The 498-nt window shown below is 46.0% G+C and overlaps 1 protein-coding gene across 1 annotated transcript in view; it reads right to left on the reverse strand.

The window, feature by feature from the left end:
* LOC107578274 (NADH dehydrogenase [ubiquinone] 1 beta subcomplex subunit 2, mitochondrial-like) overlaps nt 1-359 on the reverse strand; it is a 2,962-nt gene extending 2,603 nt beyond the window's left edge. Inside the window, exon 1 of the mRNA XM_016264244.1 lies at nt 151-359. Within this exon, the coding sequence (XP_016119730.1) occupies nt 151-236 (86 nt within the window). The 5' untranslated portion in view covers nt 237-359. The remainder of the gene's footprint in view (nt 1-150) is intronic.
* Nucleotides 360-498: the final 139 nt, after the last annotated feature.

Raw genomic sequence — 498 nt, forward strand, 5'->3', positions numbered from 1 at the left:
TTATAAATCTGGCTAAATTCCGTATACTTATACCGTATACGCCGTTATGCTTCTTACGTATTATTTAGACTTTCCAAGAACCAAACTACAGACTTGACTGTACTGAAGCAGCACGTTTAGCCTGTTAGCGTCCTGCTCATAAACACTCACTTTCTGACGGTCATCTGCTGAGGTCCACGTCTGAAGAGCTGCAGGCCGGTTCGGAGGACACCCGCCGTCCTCCTGAGAGAAGACATGCTTATATTTGTGCCACCACTCTGTTTTTAAAATGGCTTTGGCTCGGGTGAGCTCCGGTGACCAGACAGCTAAATGTCACCTTAAGTTTGCAGCGGCTGTTTCTTTGACCTGCTAATAACGAGCTCCGTGATTGGTCACTTAATACAAGGCGTTTTAATGCTACTCACTGTCTGCTCGATAGAGGGCGCCAAATACCAACTGAGAAAAGATCGACTAGTGCTGCGTTCAGCCCAGACAAAAACGGTGCAAAACGTTTTTTTT

This window comes from Sinocyclocheilus grahami, unplaced genomic scaffold (assembly GCF_001515645.1).
Source record: "Sinocyclocheilus grahami isolate Dianchi unplaced genomic scaffold, SAMN03320097.WGS_v1.1 scaffold9512.1, whole genome shotgun sequence".
Lineage (NCBI taxonomy): Eukaryota > Metazoa > Chordata > Actinopteri > Cypriniformes > Cyprinidae > Sinocyclocheilus > Sinocyclocheilus grahami.